Source organism: Scyliorhinus torazame, chromosome 1 (assembly GCF_047496885.1).
Source record: "Scyliorhinus torazame isolate Kashiwa2021f chromosome 1, sScyTor2.1, whole genome shotgun sequence".
Classification (NCBI taxonomy): domain Eukaryota; kingdom Metazoa; phylum Chordata; class Chondrichthyes; order Carcharhiniformes; family Scyliorhinidae; genus Scyliorhinus; species Scyliorhinus torazame.
The window spans coordinates 281,134,947-281,154,334 of NC_092707.1; the positions used below are offsets into that span (position 1 = coordinate 281,134,947).

The following is a 19,388-nucleotide window of genomic DNA, read 5'->3' on the forward strand; positions in this document are numbered from 1 at the left end:
TGGTCTGATCACCATCCCTTATGTGCCTGAGGTTTGAACAATTGGTCAGTGCCAATTCTCTTTCCTCCCACTTTTCTGGGTTAATTGTTCTACGCCCAGCTCTGGTGAACGCATGTAGCCACCTCCTTGAAACTAAGTAAAATTACTAATTTAATATGTCATTACACCAGGCTTCTTTTTTTTCCGAGTGACCACCCTTACCTTGACTGTCCTCTCACTATGAACATGCCTATTTAACATCTTCTTATTGTTTTTGACGCTTTTTGCTCATTTTTTGAAATCTTCCCACTTAAACTTTTATCATCTCACCTTTGTAGCATGCCAAAATTATTTATGTTTTTCCATTTCTCTTTAACCTACCCTTTTTACAGTTTGTCTCGCTGCTTGTAACCAACTGCACTCCCGGTAAATTGCTTTGCATCTTTTTGACTTACCGAGGTTTAAATAGGTGTTCCTGTAGGTACAAACCTATCTACAGAGCACCCATGTTCCCCTCTGTAGTAGCACATTCAAAGAATGGCCAGTGATTTAGAAGACAATATACATACAGAGGTGCTAGAACTTATATGAGTGCCAATTACTTGAGAGATTGAAGGCATTGTCTTCAGGCCCTGCCACATACTGTTCTCTTGAAAGTTTTCTTCCCTGACCTCTTACTGATGATCATTGTCGCTATTGTTTTTGTGTGTCTGTTCTTGTCATTCTCGACACAGCATCAGCTGTCGGATTCTCCACTCCGCCAACTGTGCTTTCCTCACCGTCTGCAGGATTTTCCGTCCAGCCACCTGCCAATGGGATTTCCCATTGTGGCCACCTCACATCGCCGGGATACCCATGGGCATGGGTGTACTACCGGCAGAACGGAGAATCCCGCTGATGGAGAATCCCGCCAATGGACTAGGAGCAGTTGTAGGCAATTCAACCTCTTGAGCCCGCTCGCCATTCAATACGATCATGGCTGATGTCCTCTCGGCGTCAACTCCACTTTCCTGCCTGTTCTCCATAACCCTTCAACACATTACTAATTCAAAATCTGTCGATCTCTTCCTTAAATTTACTCAATGGTTTGGCATCCACTGCACTCTGAGGCAGTGAAATCCACAGATTCACAACCCTTTTGGCGAAGTCATTTCTCTTTATCTCTGTTTTAAATCTTCTACCCCTAATCATAAAACTATAACCTTGCATTCGTATAGCGCCTCGCACAACTAAATGCTGTCCCAAAGTGCTTCATCGGCAATGAAATATTTTGTGAATGTAGTCACTGTTGCAATGTTGTAAACGTTGCACCCAATCTGCGCACAGCAAGCTCCCACAAGCAGCAATGTAATAATGAGCAGATAATCGGTTTGTGTGATGCCGACTGAGGGTTAAATATTGGGCAGGACACCGGGGAGAACATCCCTGCTCTTCCTCGCAATGATGGTAATGGGATCTTTTATCACCACTTGAGAGGGCAGACAGAGCTTCAGTTTAATGTCTGACCTGAAAATAGATTTATTTCCAGTGAATATAGAACCTTCCTGCTGTGCACTTAAATGTCACTCTCCATGTGGTGCTTTATCCGGTGAGCAATGCTTTCCCGCGAAAGCAGGTCATTTAACTTGGCAGATTAATTTTCTGTTGCAGGGTCGGAATGGAAAGGGAAGCATCTACGTGTGGGCCTCTGGGGACGGTGGCAGCTATGATGATTGCAACTGTGATGGTTATGCATCGAGCATGTGGACTATCTCCATCAACTCTGCCATTAATGACGGGAGGACCGCTCTTTATGATGAAAGCTGCTCCTCAACTCTTGCCTCTACATTCAGCAATGGGAGGAAGAGAAACCCAGAAGCTGGTGTGGTGAGCGGTGATATTATTGTGTATGTCGGGCTGTTTCATACGGAGCAGGCAGCTGTTCCTTTGTTGGGGCTAGTTTCAAAATGCACAAGTGAGGGTAATGCCGTGGCTGTCGTTTGGTGATATGTATAATTGATATGGCCATTCTATCCTTGAGTATGCAATAGGGAAGCCGTTTAATTAAACAAATGACCTAATTGTCTCTTTTCTCCAAATTGCTTTATTGAAGGCAACGACTGATTTGTATGGGAACTGTACTCTACGTCATTCCGGGACATCTGCTGCAGCACCAGAGGCCGCTGGTGTTTTTGCCTTGGCTTTGGAAGCAAAGTATGTATGAAATATTTTATTTCAATAATTATGCTACGGCTGTCCGAATCGTGACGGTATACTTTTTCACCCAGAGGGTTGTGGTAGTCTGGAACTCACAGCCTGAAAGGCTAGTAGAGACAGAAACCCTTAGCTCATTGAAAAGGTGTCCGGATATAAACCTCAAGTGCCGTAAGCTGCAGGGCTACAGACCGAATGCTGGATTGGGCTGGGGGGCTTGTCATCCGGCCGGCTCAGACACGATGGGACAAGTGGTCCCTTTCTGTGTCGTAAACTTTTGGGACGGGATTCTCCGTCCAGTGATGCCAGAATCACGAGGCATGATCGGGCGGAGAATCGCGGGTCAGCCGAAAATCCGGGCCGGCACTGGGCGCCCGACGGAATGCCATACTCCAATGCCACGACAGCGGCGTGAACGTATTTTACGCCGCACCTACAGTAAGCACCATTGACATATCATTAATGAGCCTGTCCCGGTATTCTCCGGGGCTCCCGCCTCCCCCAGGAAGAATTACCGATGGTGAGGTTCACTGTGGTTTTAATAATCGGGAAACAGACTGCTGAGGGAGGGTGCGTAGGTAGGTAATGTTTCCAGAGGTGCGACTGTGGGCTGCCGATCCTGGCGATGGCATGGCTCTCTTGGGGGATATCTACCAGGGCTGGGGGGAGTAGTAGGGGTGGCCAGGGGCTGGGCGTGGGCTTGGGGTGTCCTCCCGGGTCTGGGGTGTCCAGCCAAGCACTGCCATTGCCGCAGCCTGCAAGGTAGCCATCCTGCTACGCACCCCACCGACTGTGGCCTGTGGTTGATGAGAACGACACAGGCCGTGCAGATGCACCCACCCCCAGCCCCTCCCTTCACCAAAGCGCCATCCCACCAATGCCCACCCCCACCCACAATTGGACACCATCCGCCGGCAGGGCATCACAAGGCCCAACCATGGGGAACGCCCAAGGTAGCCCCTACAGGAGGGCGCTGCCATCCAGTATGGCACGAGGAGACTCTCCCACATCGTGATGGCCTCTGGTAACCTCCATAACATCGCGCAGCAGAGGGGCAACCTGCTGGAGAAGGGAGACGAATGCCTGGCGTCGTCCGATGAAGAGGATGTGGAGGAGGGCCAGGATGGGAAGGGCATGAGGCCCAGGCAGGCACAGTAGGCCACGCAATGTGTGCACCTGGGCCAGCACGCACGAGATGCTCTAATTGCCTGCAGATTTGCCGACTAGTGGGCCTGGCTGATGGCGGCATGAACGTCCCGTTACACTCCCATAAACCCCCTTCCCCCAGCTGACCACCCCCTCCCCTGTCGACCTTCCTTGCACCAACCCCGCCCCGCACCTGCAACCCCTCCATGATTCCTATCTGCTGCACTACGGGGTGTGGGCCCTGGGTTGGCAGTGATAGCGGGTCTGGTCCATGGGATGAAGGATGATGATGACCCGCTCTGTGATGGGCTAGGTGCTCCACATCGTTTGACAACATCTGACTCCTGCCCACTTTCCACCGTCCACCAGGATGATCCCTGCATGCAAACTGGCTATTTCACTGTTGCTCTTATTAGTTTTATTAGTTTTATTAGCTCTAATTCTGTCACCTTTGCTCACGAGTCGCCAGGTATCTTTCTGATACCGCCACGTGGTTCAAGCTCAAGTAATGATTAATAATGCAGCACACCGCTTAGTAAAAGTTAAATCAACGATCATTCATTATATACAGCAATAAATACTTATACAATAATCCTACTTTTAGACTATTACATACCACTGAAGGCCAATACTTAACTTTGGTGATGGCCCACCAGGTCAAGGAAACAAATTGTCTATCGAATTGGGTCTGGCCTGCGGGATTCAAAAAGGCTGGTACGAGTCGATAATCTGGAGCACCTATCTGGTAGCGATTGCTGGAGTAACACTTACTTGTTTCTTCGTCGAAGGGTCTCGAAGGTTGCGAGCAGGAAGAGAAGGGTCGATCTGAACTTGGCCCGTATTTTTATAGTCCCCAGGGGCTTCCCGCCTCTTGGGGCGGACCTTGACCCTGGTTCCAAGTGATTGGACTTGGTCCCAATCACTTGGTTCGATATGCTCCAATAATGGGGCAATTCCTTGATCGGGGGGTGGTCGTCTCAGCCACTGCTGGCGCCGAAAAGTCTGGATCGGCTTTATGTTGCTAATGTGTAGCAATTGTTCCCGGGGATGGCTGCTTAGTATGCAGATGGCTGGGTTGTTGTGCTGTTAATGGCTGCAGGTATCAGTCTGGGCCGACTTCCCCAGAGCCGAATACACTGTTTTGCCTGCAGCTGTCCGTTTGAGTCCTGTTGGCTGATTTTCCCATCAGCCTCTTTCGTTCGCCATTTTAGATCGGGGTTTGACCATTTTACTCGGGAATCAGCCAGTTTAGGTGGCTACATACCCTCCTTGTGATCCTAACGCGAAGCGTGAAGGATCACACAAATTTTGTTCTTTCCATTCCCTGACCGGGGGGGGGGGGGGGGACACCTCCTACATGGCCTCTGCTCTGACCCTAGCTATGCACAAAACATTTTTTACCTAACAATTCTAAGGGCACTATGTCAGGCAGGGACATGCATTTACAAAATAACAAACTTGGAACCTCTAATTTTACCTAAATACACTATACTCACTAAACATTGCATTATTCTATCTTCCTAAAACATACAACAACAATCACAACATTTAATATACTCTTTCCTGGCTTGGCAGTCAAGCTCAGGATCATACATTTTTTTTTTCATGAAAGGTTTTGTACATATTTTTATTGACAGTAATAACGCAAGTGAATGCTCTTTATTATTTTGTTATAGATCGCGGGGGTCGGGGGGTCTGGTCATGACCGAATATAGGGGATCGGATCCGATATACCGGGTTTCGAGCGTGGTACGTCCGCCTTCTCCATTTGCGGAGGCGCATAGTCTGCACTGCACAGCAGAGTATCGCCAACGCTAACAGTGCTTCAATCACGTAGGACAGGGAGTACCAGGTTATGAATCTGGCACACCAGGGAGATGCAGTGTCGCTGGTGACTGGGCTCTGGGTACTGCGGGGCAGTGAAACATTATCGGCAGGGAGGTTTGAAGTAATGGGGTCATCGGTCCCGCGCAACCAAGTGTCCATGAAAAAAATGTTGAGCACGATGAAGGAAGTCCTCATGGCTGTCATGGCTGTCCTCTTTCCCTTTTCCTTCTTGTGTTCTTTTGTTTTCTCCAGTCCTGGAGCCTCTGGAGTTCTGTAAAAACAAGCATAGTATCTGTAACTACCTTGGTTTAATATCCAATGTGTTAGTGTGTCTGTCCTTTTGGGGCCAATTATTCCCTTATAATTGGTCACTATATGTGACTCCCTCATTTTAAAAAAAAACAAATGTTGGGACACGGCACACTTCCCAATCATGAACCAGTGCTGAGTTATCATCCAAATGTTCCAGGATGTAAATAGCAGGTGGCAGCAACCTAAAGGTCGCCTAAACAAATAAAAACTTTTTGAAATGAAAAATGTCAAATGAGGTGCGTATGGGCTGTGACGGGTAAGATTTGGATGGAGTCCCCGGGTAGGACGGCTACCAACGCCGTATCTCCCCTACCCGAGCGTGTTTGACCAACAGGGGGGTCTCCAGGCAGGGCGGGTCTCACGCCGTTTCTCCACTGCCTGAGCAACCGACAAGAACGGGCAAAAATGTAGTCATCGTGGTGGGGTTGCTACAGTGATTCCATCCTTGAATCAGAAGAGCAGTTACGATCGGGCGTCTGGTACCCGAACCGGTATCAGCTGAAGTGTCTGCAGGCAAGCTAGTTCCATTGAACAAGAATCTGGTCTGCTGACCAGGTATCTGCAGATAAGTTGGTACCACTGAACAAGCGGCTGGAAAAATTCTCCTGTCGGACGAACAACACAAAACAAACGTACGAACAACATAAAACATCCTGCAGGTTCCATCAGGAAGGACAACACTTCTCCCAAGCGTTTCCTTTAAACATCATGTGGACACCTCAGTTCTCTGTTGCGAACAGGGTCGCAAAGGGGTTGGCGGTTTGGGAGTCAGACTCGAGGTTGTCACCTTCTCCCGGGTACCAAACTCCGGAATGGATTAGGGCTGAAAGGGCTGCTTGGTGTGAGTTGGGGTTGCTTTCGTCGTTGCGGACGAGTCTGTAGGCGTTGTCGCGGTGCCAATGAGTTGTGTCGAGTTGTGTGGGGAAAAAATCGGGGTCGTCCGTGTGGTTCGGTGGTCGGTGGTGGGATTTATTTAGAAAAGTGATCATGAAGGGATCACTGGAGTCGAAATCGGAGTCGCTGGGTGTGGGTCCGGTTGTATGGGGATAGTAGGGAGGCGTGCTGTGGCTATCGTCCGAGTCACAGTCGCTGTCTCTGCTGCTGCAGTCTGTGGGCGTTCCGGGGCGGAGTGTAGATTTTGGGGGTGGAGTCGAGGGCGAGTCTGTGGCTGGGCTGGACGTGGTGGGGGTTGGTCAGGTTACGTTGGCTGTGGGCGGGGTGTGGTCTGCTGCGTCAAGCATGACATGGTGGGCGTGGTTTGACTGTGTTCCATAAGCCGTTAACTGGTCTATATGAAACCACGCAGTCTTACCATTGTGGCTACACCACCACACGGTCCCATTGAACCCTGGGGGTGGTGGAGGTTGGGACGGGTTGTGGTGGGGGGGAGGGGGAAGTTGGGGTGCAGAAGGATGGGGGAGGGGGCGCGGTACCTGGGCGGTAAACGGTGGCTGACCTGGGGGCTCTGGTTCATGTGCACCTCCACTGACCCCTCCCCCTCTCCAGCGACCCCCCCCCCTCTGCAACCACCCCAGTCCAGTCCAGCCCATCCTTCACATGCTTCTGACAGAGTACTGAGTAACGTTGGAACGTTTGTGAACAGGTGTTTATTGTGAACAAGTGAACATGTTTCTACAGGTTTGCGCCCTAGCCCCTAGCGTTATGCTCAGTGGTGCACCCATGCCAACTTAACTGGTGTCTAACTTTCAGGCCTCAAAGGCCCTAACACTAAGTGGATCCCCAGGTGGTACGTCAAGAGTGGACGCGGCCTGCTGCGATTCCCGCCCTGTGACCTGGGTCCCCTTTGGCGGCCATCTTCTACAGTGAACGGGCCTGGACAGCTCCGGCAGTCTCTCGGGCGTCCCAGGTGGCGCGGTGCCACTCTGTTCTGCACGCTGCCCATCGGAGGTAGCAGGGACAGGAGGGGGGCAGTCTGAGGCACTGTAATGTTCCAGCACTTCCCCTGCTTAGGTCACCGGCACGGGCCCCATCACCTCCTCCTCCCTCGGGGTGCCCGATTGCCGCCAAGCTACTCCTTGGGACAGGGGTGCTTCCTGACTGGGCTCTGGGGACTCACCACCACCTGGCCTGCCAGCTCTGGAAGCCCGCTCTCATCTCGATCAGAGTCTGAATGCATTTGGCCATGGAGCACAGGGACTGGGCCACCTCCCTCTGGGACTGTGCCATGTCCCTCTATGACTGGCTCAGGTCAACCAGTGCCCGGGCAATGCTGTTGACGCCTGCAGCCATGACCCATTGTGACTGGGTCAAACTCTGGAGTGCCGCTGCCATGTTCGGGTGCCATGGTACATTGCTGTCTGTGACAAGGCCACCCTGTCATGCGCGTCGGCCGCTGCCTGCTTTGAGAAGAGTGTTGGGATGGTGTGGGGGAGGTGGGTGGTGTGGGGGAAGTGGGATGGTGTGGGGGAGGTGGGATGGTGTGGGGGAGGTGGTGTGGTGTGGGGGAAGTGGGATGGTGTGCGGGAGGTGGGATGGTGTGGGGGAGGTGGTGTGGTGTGGGGGAGGTGGGGTGGTGGGGAGGTGGGATGGTGTGGGGGAGGTGGGGTGGTGTGGGGGAAGTGGGATGGTGTGGGGGAAGTGGGATGGTGTGGGGGAGGTGGTGTGGTGTGGGGGAGGTGGGGTGGTATGGGGGGGATGCGGTGGTGTGGGGGAGGTGAGGTGGTGTGGGGGAAGTGGGATGGTGTGGGGGAGGTGGGGTGGTGTGGGGGAGGTGAGGTGTTGGGATGGTGTGGGGGAGGTGGGTGTTGGGATGGTGTGGGGGAGGTGGGATGGTGTGGGGGAGATGGGGTGGTGTGGAGGAGGTGGGGTGGTGTGGGGAGGGGATTTGTGTGGTGGAGATGGGTGTTGGGATGGTGTGGGGGAGTGGGGTGGTGTGGGGGAGTGGGGTGGTGTGGGGGAGGGGCGTGGTGTGGAGGAGGTGGGGTGGCGTGGGGAGGGGATTTGTGTGGGGAGATGGGTGTTGGGATGGTGTGGGGGTGTGGGGTGGTGTGGGGGAGTGGGGTGGTGTGGGGGAGGGTGGTGGTGTGGGGAAGGGGGGTGGGGAGGGGTGTGTGTGGGGAGGTGGGTGTTGGGATGGTGTGGGGGAGGTGGTGTGGTGTGGGGGAGGTGGGGTGGTGTGGGGAGGGGATTTGTGTGGGGGAGATGGGTGTTGGGATGGTGTGGGGGAGTGGCGGTGGTGTGGGGGAGGGGGGTGGTGTGGGGGAGGGGGGTGGTGTGGGGAGGTGGGGTGGTGTGGGGGAGGGGGGTGGTGTGGGGGAGGGGGGTGGTGTGGGGAGGTGGGGTGGTGTGGGGGAGGGGTGTGGTGTGGGGGAGGGGGGTGGTGTGGGGGAGGGGGGTGGTGTGGGGAGGTGGGGTGGTGTGGGGGAGGGGGTGGTGTGGGGAGGTGGGGTGTGTGGGGAGGTGGGGTGGTGTGGGGAAGCGGGGTGGTGTGGGGGAGGTGGGGTGGTGTGGGGAGGTGGGGTGGTGTGGGGAAGTGGGGTGGTGTGGGGGAGGGGGGTGGTGTGGGGGAGGTGGGGTGGTGTGGGGAGGTGGGGTGGTGTGGGGTGATGGGGTGGTGGGGGGTGATGGAGTGGTGGGGGGTGATGGAGTGGTGGGAGGTGATGGAGTGGTGGGGGGTGATGGAGTGGTGGGGGGTGATGGAGTGGTGGGGGGTGATGGAGTGGTGGGGGATGGTGCCACACGTGCCGTAGGGACACCGCAACCCAGCGGGGACTTGTGGTGTTGGGCGTTCTGACACACAGATGAGCCAACACAGTTGTATTTGGTACAACGCTGTTTTATTCAAACTTACTATCTACAGTTTTGTCTTGATACTCTGCACGTGGGGACTCCCTGTCTGTGATGTTAAAGCAGGTCTTGTCGTTGTCCTTGTCCCCAGATCTACCGCCCACCAGGTGTCGTGTTTGTCCTTTTATACTGTCCCTGTCTTTGTCTGTGACTGGTTGTGGTGTTGTGTGTTCTGATGTGTCTGTTGGTGTGTCTATCATGATGTGTGTGTTTGAATATCATGACATCCCCCTTTTTTACAAAGATATGTGCCTACGTGGTTATAAATATAATCGTGTCGTGAGTGCATCTAAGAGTGTGTGTGTGTTGTGTACAGCATGTGCATATGACGTAACTATTTACATGGGGCGATGTCGGGTGCGTCATTCTAACAAGGTTGTACCATAACAAAACATGAATGCGAAAAAAACTTTGAATAGTGGTCCGGTCAAACGATATCTGGAACGATAAACAACAGGTTACCATACAGTAGTGTTTAACTTTTTAAACGTATGAACAGTGTTATAAGTCCAGTCTAATGGGTGTGCGACGAATTCGGGTTGACTGCCTCAAGGGTGGGTCAAGAACCACTGGCTGATGTGCAAGCCTGGCCATGGGTGGCGATGGAAGGGGCGTGATCTGCGGCAGCTCCACGAAGTCATCCTCGGAAGACTGTTGAGGATCCGGCGTGTGTGTACAGTGTGGCTGCGAGCGTGGAAGTTGGCGAAGGGCGCGCCGATTGCGGCAACGCACTGAACCATCCGGCATGCGTATCAGGAACGAGCGGGGAGCCACACGTTGGAGAACTTCGGCCGGTGCTGACCAGCCACCATGCGGTAGATGGATGCGTACTTTGTCTCCGGAGGACAGGGGGGGGAAGGTCCGTCGCCCGTGTGTCGTACAGACTCTTCTGGCGATCACGCTGCATTTGCATCTTACGAAGAACCGTATCATGGTCCGTTGTTGGTGCCAGGGTGGATGGCACCGTCGTCCTGAGGGAGCGACCCATCAGGAGCTGTACTGGCGAGAGACTCGTGGCTAGCGGGGCCGATCGATAGGCCAGCAGGGCGAGTTTAAAGTCCGATCCGGCAGCAGCCGCCTTGCAGCGGAGCCACTTGGCAATGTGAACGCCCTTCTCTGCCTTCCCATTCGACTGTGGATGTAGAGGGCTGGACGTCACATGAGTGAAACCATATGCTGCGGCAAAGGACGACCAATCACAGCTGGCGAAACAGGGTCCATTGTCTGACATGACAGTCATTGGAATGCCATGGCGAGCAAATGTTTCCTTGCAGGCCCCAATGACTGCGGACGACGTCAGATCGTGCAGAGGTATGACTTCCGGGTAATTGGAAAAGTAATCTATAATAATGATGTAATCTCTGCCGAGCGCGTGAAATAGGTCAACACCCACCTTCGCCCAGGGGGACGTCACCATCTCGTGTGGTAGAAGCGTCTCCGGAGGTTGCGCCGGCTGAAACCTCTGACAGGTTGTGCAATTGAGCACCATGTTGGCTATGTCTTCATTAATACCCGGCCAATATACCGCCTCTCGGGCCCTCCATCTGTATTTCTCGACTCCCAAGTGGCCTTCGTGTAGTTGATTAAGAATCATCTGGCGCATGCTGTGCGGAATGACAATCCTGTCTAACTTCATGAGGACCCCGTCAATGTTGGTAAGGTCATCTCGCACATTATAAAACTGCGGGCACTGCCCTTTGAGCCACCCTTCCGCCATGTGGCGCATCACTCGCTGTTGAAGGGGGTCAGTCGCCGTCTCTGCGCGTATGCGGGCCAGACTTGGGTCGTCAGCCGGCAGATTTGCTGCTGTCAGAGTAACGTGTGCCTCAATTTGACATACGAACCCCTCCACATCTGGTGGTGTACTCACTGCTCGGGAGAGCGTGTCCACCACGATGAGATCCTTCCCCGGAGTGTAGATCAGTTCGAAATCATACCTCCTGAGTTTAAGTAAGATGCACTGGAGGCGAGGGGTCATGTCGTTCAGGTCCTTGTTTATTATGTTGACCAGGGGGCGGTGGTCAGTTTCGACCGTGAATCGTGGAAGACCATACACATAATCGTGAAACTTGTCCAATCCAGTTAACTAGCCCAGGCATTCTTTTTCTATTTGCGCGTAGCGCTGTTCCATAGGGGTCATGGCTCGTGAGGCATATGCAATCGGGGCCCATGACGACGTGCTATCTTTCTGCAAGAGTACTGCTCCAATACCAGATTGGCTGGCATCCGTTGAGATTTTTGTGGGGCAAGCCGTGTCGAAGAACGCCAACACTGGTGCCGTGACCAGTTTGTGCTTGAGCTCCTCCCATTCCAGCTGGTGCGATTGTTGCCATTGGAATTCTGTTGATTTCTTCACGAGATGGCGCATAGCCGTTGTGTGAGAAGCAAGGTTGGGAATGAACTTCCCAAGGAAGTTGACCATGCCCAAGAATCTTAGGACAGCCTTCTTGTTAGCCGGCCGCGGCATGGCTGTGATGGCGCTAATTTTGTCTGCATCGGGACGGACCCCTGATTGTGAGATGTGGTCCCCGAGGAACTTCAGCTCAGTCTGGCCAAAGGCACACTTGGCGCGGTTGAGATGCAGGTCATTTTGTCGTATGCGGGCGAAGACGCGTCGTAGACGATGCATGTGCTCCTGCGGAGTGGTGGACCAAATGATGATATCGTCCACATATACGCGCACCCCTTCGATGCCTTCCATCATCTGCTCCATGATTCGGTGGAAAACCTCAGATGCCGAGATGATGCCAAATGGCATCCGGTTGTAGCAGAATCTGCCGAAAGGGGTGTTAAACGTGCATAGCCTTCGGCTGGCCGGGTCCAATTGGATCTGCCAAAATCCTTTGGACGCATCCAGTTTGGTAAATATTTTGGCTTGGGCCATCTCGCTGGTGATTTTCTCTCTTTTGGGGATGGGATAGTGTTCCCGCATAATGTTGTTATTTAGATCTTTAGGATCTATGCATATGCGGAGCTCGCCAGAGGGCTTTTTTACACAGACTATGGAGCTGACCCATGGCGTGGGCTCCGTGACCCTGGATAGGACCCCTTGGTCCTGAAGAGCCTGCAGCTGCAACTTGAGGCGGTCTTTGAGTGGCGCAGGAACCCTGCGAGGTGCGTGAACGACCGGGATGGCGTCCGGTTTGAGGCGAATCTTGTACGTGTATGGCAATGTCCCCATGCCTTCAAATACCTCCTGGTTGTGAGCAAGGAGGGAATGGAGATTTGCGTGGAACTCAGCATTCGGGAAGTCGGATATCTCATCTGGAGAGAGAGACATAATGCGCTGTACCAGGTGAAGGACCTTACACGCCTGTGCGCCCAGTAACGAGTCTTTTGATGAGCCAACAACTTCGAAGGGGAGTGTGGCCGTGTGCGTTTTGTGAGTTACCTGTAGCTGGCAAGAACCCATGGACGGGATGACGTTCCCGTTATAATCGACCATCTTGAGCCGGGATGGCGTGATGGGTGGTTTGACCTTCATGGCCTGGAATTCAGAATATGCAATCAGGTTGGCGGATGCGCCGGTGTCCAGACGGAAGTTGACGTGCGATCGGTTGACCGTTAGGGTGGCACTCCACTCATCGGCCAGATTGATGGCGTTGACCCTGTTTACATCGATGACGGAAACCCGGAAGGCATCCTGGTCATCTGCATCATTTAGCTGGCAGTCTTGCTGCGTGGGCTGGACGGTCCTGACGTGTCTGCGAGGTTGTCGGAGATGTGTAGGATCCATGGGTTGAGCCGCACGACAGTAGGCAGCATAGTGGCCCATCTTGCCACATCGGAGGCACTGTCGGTTTTTAGCAGGACATTGCCCTTTTAAGTGTACAGCTCCACAGTTGCCGCACATCATGACGTCACGGCGTTCGTTGCGCCACTGCGCATGCGCAGTGCAATCTTGCATTGGGCGCGCCTGCGCGGTGCGTCCCTCGATGTTGCCGTTGGTTTTGGCGCGCACAAGTGCGGGAGACCGCGGAAAGCGCGGGAAGCGGCCGCTCTCGTCGGGGCCGCGGGTCGGGAGATAATCGATGGCCTGGATGCGTTCGGCGTCGTGGGCAGCCTGGCTTGCCGATTCGACGGCAGGGGACCCCCTCCGTGCCAATTCGGCCGCCTGAAATCGGGCAAAACGGCTGGTTGCATTCTCGTGGAGGACACAGGCTTCCACTGCAGACGCTAAGGTGAGGCTTTTGATTTTAAGAAGTTGCTGGCGTAGGCCACTGGAGGCAATGCCAAAAACAATCTGGTCCCTGATCATGGACTCTGATGTGTTGCCGTAACCGCAGGACTGCGCTAGAATTCGGAGGTGCGTCAAAAAGGGTTGATAAAGCTCCTCCTTACCTTGCAGGAGTTGCTGAAAGAGATATCTTTCAAAACTTTCATTCACTTCAACATTAAAGTGCTGGTCTAGCTTGAGGATGACTGTGTCATACTTGGATTGGTTTTCGCCTTCTTCGAGCACCAGTGAGTTGAAGGCATCGATGGCGTGCTGCCCTGCGTAGAAGAGGAGCAGTGCAATCTTTGTTTCGTCCGAGGCACTCTGTTTCCTGTTGGCTCGGATGTACAGATCAAATTGCTGCTTGAAGAGCTTCCAATTGGTACCAAGGTTCCCCGCGACTTGCAATGGCTGCGGTTTATTGGTGAGGTCCATGTCCAGAATGGCAGGTTAGTCGGCAGGTATCGATCCACTCCTGTACCATGTGGTGTTGGGCGTTCTGACACACAGATGAGCCAACGCAGTTGTATTTGGTACAACGCTGTTTTATTCAAACTTACTATCTACAGTTTTGTCTTGATACTCTGCACGTGGGGACTCCCTGTCTGTGATGTTATTACAGGTCTTGTCGTTGTCCTTGTCCCCAGATCTACTGCCCACCAGGTGTCGTGTTTGTCCTTTTATACTGTCCCTGTCTTTGTCTGTGATTGGTTGTGGTGTTGTGTGTTCTGATTTGTCTGTTGGTGTGTCTATCATGATGTGTGTGTTTGAATATCATGACAGGACTGACTTAATTTCCCGAAGCCAATCTCCGCCTCAGTGACTGCCCTCTCTCTGGCCCACCAACCAGGTCCAGTGCCCACCGCTCTGCGACGGTGAGGGGCTGCAGGTCCAGCGGGCCCACTCCCGTCTTGTCTCTCTCCCGCTAGTTGTGCACCGGCTTTTCCTGGGGAAAGGAGGGTGGGGAAAGGCAGAAAATGCAGAGTTAGGCAGTAGGACGTGGGCAGCACAGGGGTGGGCAGCTGGTGGCCTGTGTGTGCACGGCACCCAGCCATGGCAGGTGACATGGTTGCTGGCATGCGATGCAGTGTGGGGTGCGAGCCGACGTTTGATGTGTGTGGTTCGGTCACCCTCCGGCTGAGGGGGCAGCGTGTGGTTCCGCTGTGTGGGTTGGTGCCAGGGGCACGGTGCTGGTTACTCACCCTGGCCGACCTGAGGAGGTCATGCAGCCTTTTCCGGCACTGCTGGCCGGTCCTGCCGATGGGGCGCACGATGCTCATGACTTCTGCCACCTGCGCCCAGGCCCGGTCTACGGTGGCGGGTGGCAGCTTCCTTTTCACCCCTGGGAACAGGTTGCCCCGCCTCTCCTCCACAATATCCAGCAGGGTCTCAAGCTCTGCATCTGCAAAACTGAGGGGGGGGGCTGCTCTTCGGGCTGCCATCTTGTTGGCTGGAATGAGTCTGTGTGGGGAATGGAGGCTGATATGCGGCTGCAGCTTGTTAGCTTCTCGAGCGAATCGGACACTGTTTTTCATTGGAATTGCTCTAGTTCCACGTGGCGCTGGTGCTTGCCCATTACCGGATCCTGAATCGCTCCGGGACTGGCGCCGCTTCCGTGGTTGTAGAACACCACCGGTTCAGTTCCGGTGTCAGCACTTAGTCTCTGAAATGGAGAGTCCGCCCTCTATGTTTCTGTGATTCTGTATAACTAAAACTTTATAGACCATGGATATTGTATTAGGCCGATCTTGAGTCATAGTTTGTTAAAGAAACCGGAGCACCTGAAGGAAACCCACGCAGACCACGGGGTGGAAGTGCAAACTCCTCACAGTCACCCAAGGCCCGCATGGAACCCAGGTCCTTGGTGCTGTGAGGCTGCTATGCTGACCACTGTGCCACCTGTGTTCTGGGTTGCGGGGAGACCCTAGGGGGGGTCGGTGGGTTGTGGGGGAATCCCGTTGTGTGGGGGGGGGGGGAAGTAGTTGAGAGGTAGGAAGAACCTCCTGTGGGTTCTGGGTGTGGGGGAAGTCCTGTGGGGCATTGGTGTGAATCTGTACCATACTTACCCAGAAATTGGGAGAGGTTTTAATTCTATGAGTTTTATCTGAGGTTAGCACCTGCAGAAGAGCAGCACTCCCTCGGTATTGCTCTGGAGTATCAGCCCTGATTTTTCAGCCCGAGTCTCTAAAGTGGGCTTTGAACCAACAACCTTCTGCCTCTGAATTGCTGTCCGCTGAGCTATAACTGACATATCGGGCGCGATTCTCCGAGCCCCGCGCCGGGCCGGAGAATCGCCGCAACCGCGCCCTGACGCCCCGACGCCGGCACGCGATTCTCCGAGGTGCAGAGAATCGGCGCCATTTTTGGCAGCACGTTGACATGGCGCCGGCCGCAGGCTGCTGGAATCGGCGGGGCAGCCGATTGTCCAGCCCGAAAAGGCAGAGTTCCGCCGGCGCCGTTTACCCCTGGTCGCTGCCAGCGGGAACTCTGCGCGAAGGGTCGGGGGCGGCCTGTGGGTCGGGGAAAAGCGCCCCTTCACCGGTGGGTGGGACCTCCGATGGGGTCTGGCCCGCGATCGGGGCTCACCGATTGGCGGGCCGGCCTCTCCCCCCCGGGCCTACTTTGTTGCGGGGCCGACGCGCTGAAGAAGCCCCCTGCACATGCACAGGTTGGCGCGGCCCAACTGCGCATGTGCGGGTTGGCGCAGCGCCCATTTGGCACCGGGAAGGGAGGCACGAGTGGCGTGAACCGCTCCAGCGCTGTGCTGGCCCCCTGTGGGGAACAGAATCGATCGTCCCTGTGCCCGTTTCGCGACGGGGTTCACGACGGCGCAAACACAATAAGGTATCCATTTTGGAGAATCGCCCCCACCTTGTTGCCCAGAAAATTCACGAAGAAAAAGGGAAAGTAAAACAAATTGTTCATTTTGAAAAAATGTTTTTTCCACGCAGACTATACAATTTTACATTTCTTTAAGGTATTTCTTATTCTTCCAAAGCTGTCAACAGCTGTGCAAACTTACACACAGTGTTTTGCTTTCTTTTTCCAACTTCTGATTCTCAGTCCTGTCCTAACATGGCGAGATATGCAGCATCTGACTGTACTGACCTCCAAACGTAACCAGCTGCATGATGAAGTCCACAAGTGGAGAAGAAACGGTGTGGGCCTGGAGTTTAATCATCTCTTTGGTTACGGAGTGCTTGATGCTGGAGGTATGGTTAAAATGGCCAAAGACTGGAAGGCAGTTCCTGAAAGGTTCCATTGCGTTGCAGGATCAGTTCAAGAGCCACAGTAAGTAGTAACTTATATTTCTTCAGGAGAACCTGAAATTTCATAGGAACAGAAAACACATTCTCAGGACTTAAGCACAATAATCAATACTGGTACTCCCGGTAGACTGAAGGAGTGCTGCACTGTTGGAGGTGCAGTGGGCGCCATTCTCCGAGCCCCGCGCCGGGCCGGAGAATCTGCGCGACCGCGCCCAGACGGCGGAGCGCGATTCTCCGAGGTGCGGAGAATCGGTGCCATTTGCGCCGGCGCGTACGAGGCCGGGCCGCCGATTCTCCGGCCCGGATGGGCCGAGCGGAAACGGCAGAGTCCCGCCGGCGCCGTTCACCCCTGGTCGCTGCCGGCGGGAACTCTGCGCGATGGGTCGGGGGGGGCGGCCTGTGGGGGGGGGGGGGGGGGAAGGGGCTCCTTCACCGGGGGGGACTCCGATGGGGTCTGGCCCGCGATCGGGGCTCACCGATCGGCCGCTCCCCCCCCCCCCCGGGCCTACTTTGTTCCGCTTCCGGCCTCAGAACCCCCGCGCCATGCTGCGTCAGAGCTGGAGCGTTGAAGAAGTCCCCCGCGAATGTGCGGGTTGGCGCGGCGCCCATTTGGCGCCGGGAAGGGAGGCTGGAGTGGCGTGAACCGCTCCAGCGCCGCCCTGGCTCCCTGTGGGGGACAGAATCGGTAGTCCCCGCGCCCGTTTCGCGCCATCGTGAAATGCGACGGCGTTCACGACGGCGCGAACACTTAGTCTCCATTTTGGAGAATCGCACCCAGTATTTTGGGTAAGACATTAAATTGAGGATCTATCTGCCCTCTCGAAAAGAGCAAGTGACATTTTGAAGAAGAGCACGGGAATTATTTTCACAGTATCTTCATTGCTGTATTAACGTAAGCCTACTTGTGACGATAATAAAGGTTATTATTATTAATCCACATCCTGGAGTCAATATATATATCCCCTCAATCAACATCACAAAATCAGGTTATTTGGTTATTATTAGATTGCTGTGTGCGGGAGCTTGCTGTGCACAAATTGACTGCTGTGTTTCCTACATAACAACAGTGACTACACTTCAAAAGTACTTCATTGGCTGTTTGGGTTGTCTGCTGGTCATAAAAGGTGCAAACTAAATGCAAGGCTTTCTTTTCCACTAAATTTCTTAACTCAACAACATAAGACATCCAGTTGCCCCTGGAACCTGATGATGCACTTTGCATCAATTACCTCCCCTACCCAACTTGTTCCATATTATTTTTTGTGCATAAGCTTGACTTCCCTCTTACTATTTGCCTTGATATTTGAAGCCAGCCATCAGTTAACCTGGATTGGCTTTTGCTAATGCCCCTCTTGATCATGAACATTTTTATAAGATCACCTTGGAGTCTCTTTAAAAGACAGTTTGCCTAACATTTTTAATCTTTCCTCATAGCTAAGCATCCTGCTGCTGAGAATCATCTTGGTTATTCACCTCTGCTCATTGTTGTGTATAGCAATCTGTGAAATGACAGAGAATAGAGGATTGACAAATAACGGGAAAGGTGGCTGAATTTTCATCAAGTCAGGCTGACTCAGGAGCCCTTTAAAAATAGTGGGCGGGTCCAGGACTCCCAACGCCATTCCCAGGTTGTCTAATACGTGAGAATGCGGCACGGTAGCACAGTGGTTAGCACTGTTGCTTCACAGCTCCAGTGTCCCAGGTTCGATTCCCGGCTTGGGTCACTGTCTGTGCAGAGTCTGCACGTTCTCCCCATGTCTTCCTCTGGGTGCTCCGGTTTCCTCCCACACTCCAAGGATGTGCGGGTTAGGTGGATTGACCATGCAAACGTGCCCTTAATGTCCAAAAAGGTTAGGTGGGGTTACAGATTTATGGGGATAGGGTGAAGATGTGGGCTTAAGTAGGGTGCTCGTTCCAAAATCCGTGCAGATTCGATGGGCCAAATGGCCTCCTTCTGCATTGTAAATTCTATGATTCTCTAATTCTATAATTCCATGACTATGAATGCCTTTAATGATATGGGCTGGTCCCTGCCGGAAGCTTGCACCCAGCAATTCCTACCTCGTCAGGCTCTATTGTAATGATGTGCATATCCTACCCTTCTGGAGGCGTGACAGGTGTTTAAAGAGCAATGGTTCACAGCTCCTCAGAGGAGTCATGAATCCTAGTCTGCAAGCGGGGACGTTTTAAAAGGTGAGTTCAAAGGTTCCTCCGCTCCGCCCCCCACTTCCAATCTGGCACATGTCCAATGTGCTGTAGTGGCACTGTCACTGGATTAGTAATTCAGAAGCCAAGGTTAATGCCCTGAGGACCTGGGTTCAAGTTCCACCACCGCAGCTAGTGGAATTGAAGTTCAATTAATAAAGAATAATGCAGCATAGGAACAGGCCCTTCGGCTCTCCAAGCCTGCGCCAACCATGGTACCTGCCTAAACTAAAACCGTATGCACTTATGGAGTCCGTATCCTTGCATTCCCACCCTATTTATATATTTGTCTGGATGCCCCTTAAATGCTGCTATCATACCTGCTCCCACCATCACCCCAGGCAGCGCATTCCAGAGATTTACCATCGTCTGTGTAAAAAGCTTGGCTCGCACATCTGTTCTAAACTTTTCCCCACGCACTTTAAACCTATGTG

General features: G+C 53.5%; 1 protein-coding gene across 1 annotated transcript in view; it reads left to right on the forward strand.

Annotated features, from left to right (window-relative positions):
• The window catches only part of LOC140421795 (neuroendocrine convertase 2), a 151,174-nt gene that overhangs the window by 109,444 nt on the left and 22,342 nt on the right, over positions 1–19,388 (forward strand). The window contains exons 9-11 of the mRNA XM_072506690.1: positions 1,630–1,845; positions 2,072–2,172; positions 16,544–16,771. Of these exons, the coding sequence (XP_072362791.1) occupies positions 1,630–1,845; positions 2,072–2,172; positions 16,544–16,771 (545 nt within the window). The remainder of the gene's footprint in view (positions 1–1,629; positions 1,846–2,071; positions 2,173–16,543; positions 16,772–19,388) is intronic.